The sequence below is a fragment of the Bactrocera neohumeralis genome, chromosome 2 (genome assembly GCF_024586455.1).
Source record: "Bactrocera neohumeralis isolate Rockhampton chromosome 2, APGP_CSIRO_Bneo_wtdbg2-racon-allhic-juicebox.fasta_v2, whole genome shotgun sequence".
NCBI lineage: Eukaryota > Metazoa > Arthropoda > Insecta > Diptera > Tephritidae > Bactrocera > Bactrocera neohumeralis.
The window spans coordinates 90,662,446-90,664,896 of record NC_065919.1 but is presented as its reverse complement, the minus strand read 5'-3'; the positions used below and the strand labels follow the sequence as shown (position 1 = coordinate 90,664,896).

The 2,451-nt window shown below is 37.0% G+C and overlaps 1 protein-coding gene across 1 annotated transcript; it reads left to right on the top strand.

The window, feature by feature from the left end:
• Window positions 1–389: 389 nt before the first annotated feature.
• On the top strand, window positions 390–2,123 carry LOC126767720 (general odorant-binding protein 83a-like). The gene is made up of 4 exons (XM_050485271.1): window positions 390–554; window positions 613–688; window positions 1,641–1,897; window positions 1,955–2,123. Exons 1-4 carry the CDS (start codon window positions 459–461, stop codon window positions 1,970–1,972), a joined length of 447 nt encoding a protein of 148 aa, XP_050341228.1. The 5' UTR covers window positions 390–458; the 3' UTR covers window positions 1,973–2,123.
• The last annotated feature ends 328 nt before the right edge of the window (window positions 2,124–2,451 follow it).

Sequence of the window (2,451 nt, the reverse complement as noted above, 5' to 3'; positions counted from 1 at the left end):
CTAAAGTGTAGTATTGGAATCTTGAATTTGGTGTGTTTAATAATGTATAATTATCTAATGAAAGGATTTCCTGACTAAATCTATTTCCAAGCGTTTAAATGCCATAAGGTACATATTACTCAAGTTTTAGGGTAATTTCATTCATGGAAAAATAATAAACAATCGTAAAAAGAGTAAATAAAGGAAATGCACCAACTGGTACATTTAATTAGTCTGTATGGTGTGGGTGTAATTAATACGTCATATTCATTGTCGCCTGAGACGTCAATCAAACGTAATACAGGCTTCCTATGACATTTCGACAGTTTGGACAACTCAAAGACATTCAAAGTTATATGCTCAATGTATTCCACGAATTATATATAAACGAAGCAAGAAGCAGTTTTCGAGACATCTTAGATATTGCTCTTGTTGTGAGTGAACATTATTATTATTGCTAGAGCTTAAGTAGGCAGAAAATGCACCTCCGAAAGACTCTCCTGGGCACATTGCTGTGGATCGGTTTTCTGTTGAACCTTACTTGGGCACAAAAGGAGCTAAGACGTGATGAAACCGTAAGTGGAAAACTTTTTTCACCCGAGTGTCACATACATATAAATTATATTGTTGTAGTATCCACCTCCGGAGCTGCTGAAGGAACTACGGCCTGTTCACGATTCCTGCGTTGCCAAGACGGGAGTGACAGAAGGTAAGGAAGGGTGTATGTAGGTTGCCTTTAATATTTCGGGATTAAAGAACAAAAAAAATTGTAATCTTCTGAAATCGTTTTGTTGTTTTGAAAAATATTTTCCATTGAGATCTATATACTCTTGCATGCGTTTGAACCAGATTTCGAAGCATTTGATTGAGGTATCTCTAAAACATAAGTTTTGAATGCAACAATCCCCTCTTCAGGTGTCGGAAAACGCTGGCGTATTAATTAATTTTTTACGTACCGGAATGAAAGGAAGTCATTCGGTCTCAAGTCAGAACTATACGGTAGATGACTCATCAAATTGATGTTTCAGTACTCAAAAATGCAGTTTTTTCAGTCGACGACGTTAATCGTGGTAAAGAGCGATCCGTCTTCGACGGTTGGTTTTCCTGATTTATTGAAAGGCAACTAACAAACAGATGATTGTGTATCACTCAGAATTCGCTATTCTGCATTGTTCTAGTGATATCGTTGAGATATGTCCAGTTGTTCCAAAAAAAAAACACGCAACCACTTGCTTGGAAGTGCTTCGTGCGTTTGCGATTCCCACGATATCCTACTTGGAGTGAGCTACGACCTCGATTGCATTCACCATATCATCGATAAAAACTGTCCCTTGATGCAGCTTCATGACCATTGAATTAAGTTTATCGATGCACTTTTGCTGGGTTAATCCACGTCGAAAGTTGTAAAATATAATCGCCCGAAAATGTTCGTGGTTTAATTTTACTTTTGGCTGAGATGAATATTTTAAGTTACTATGAATAAGACAAATAGCGCTAATATGTTAAAACGTTCTGAGTATGTCAAACTTTACGATAAAGGTGTCAGTTCCCAGATTTTAACACTAGGTTTGCCGCATCCCGAAATATAAAAGGCAACCTACATATAACTACTGTAGAGGTATAATCATTTCATTAATTTTATGCGTTTTGTTTTTTCTCAGAGGCCATTAAGGAGTTCAGCGATGGGGATGTACACGAGGACGAGTTGTTGAAGTGTTACATGTACTGTGTGTTTGAAGAAACGGATGTCTTGCATGAGGACGGTGAAGTGCATTTGGAGAAGATACTGGACAAATTACCGGATTCGATGCACGAAATAGCTTTGCACATGGGCAAGAGGTGTTTGTACCCCAAGGGCGATAATAAGTGCGAACGCGCGTTTTGGTTGCATCGCTGCTGGAAGGAATCGGATCCAAAGGTAATTCAATTATTTTAATTAAACTAATTCAAATCATAAATTTAAATTAACTTCCAGCATTATTTTTTGATCTAAATATGCGTCACTCTTGGTATGAAACCCTGCTCTGTTTAAGGACACTCGTTCCAGATATTAGATATTATTCATAAGCAACAGACTTTTTATGGTAGTTTTTTGGTTTTTATTGATTTTGAAATATAGCGTTGACGAACATTCCAAAAACTAATATTATTTTACATTACTGAAATTATATTTTTATGCTCTTGCAACGGTTGCATGTATCATCCAAAACTAGACGAGATAGATGTAAGATGAAGAGACGAATAGAAATCCGCGTGACTGTCTGTCTGTCCGTCCGTTAGTTCGTCCTTGCAAGCTGTAACTTGAGTAAAAATTAAGATATCTCGATGAATCACGAGTTGGTAGATTCTGACCACTGCCATGCCCACAAAGCGCTATTAACCGAAAATCTATAAAGTGCCATAACTGAGAACTAAATTAAGATATTAAACTGCAATTCGTCACAATTCGCCCTCTAATAAGTTTAATGTACT

Bases quoted from the DNA above. Each gene is read 5' to 3' on its own strand.
- LOC126767720 (XM_050485271.1), top strand. From the start codon at position 459: ATGCACCTCCGAAAGACTCTCCTGGGCACATTGCTGTGGATCGGTTTT. The intron at 555-612 runs GTAAGTGGAAAA...ATATTGTTGTAG, and splicing joins AGCTAAGACGTGATGAAACC to TATCCACCTCCGGAGCTGCT. The intron at 689-1,640 runs GTAAGGAAGGGT...GTTTTTTCTCAG, and splicing joins CAAGACGGGAGTGACAGAAG to AGGCCATTAAGGAGTTCAGC.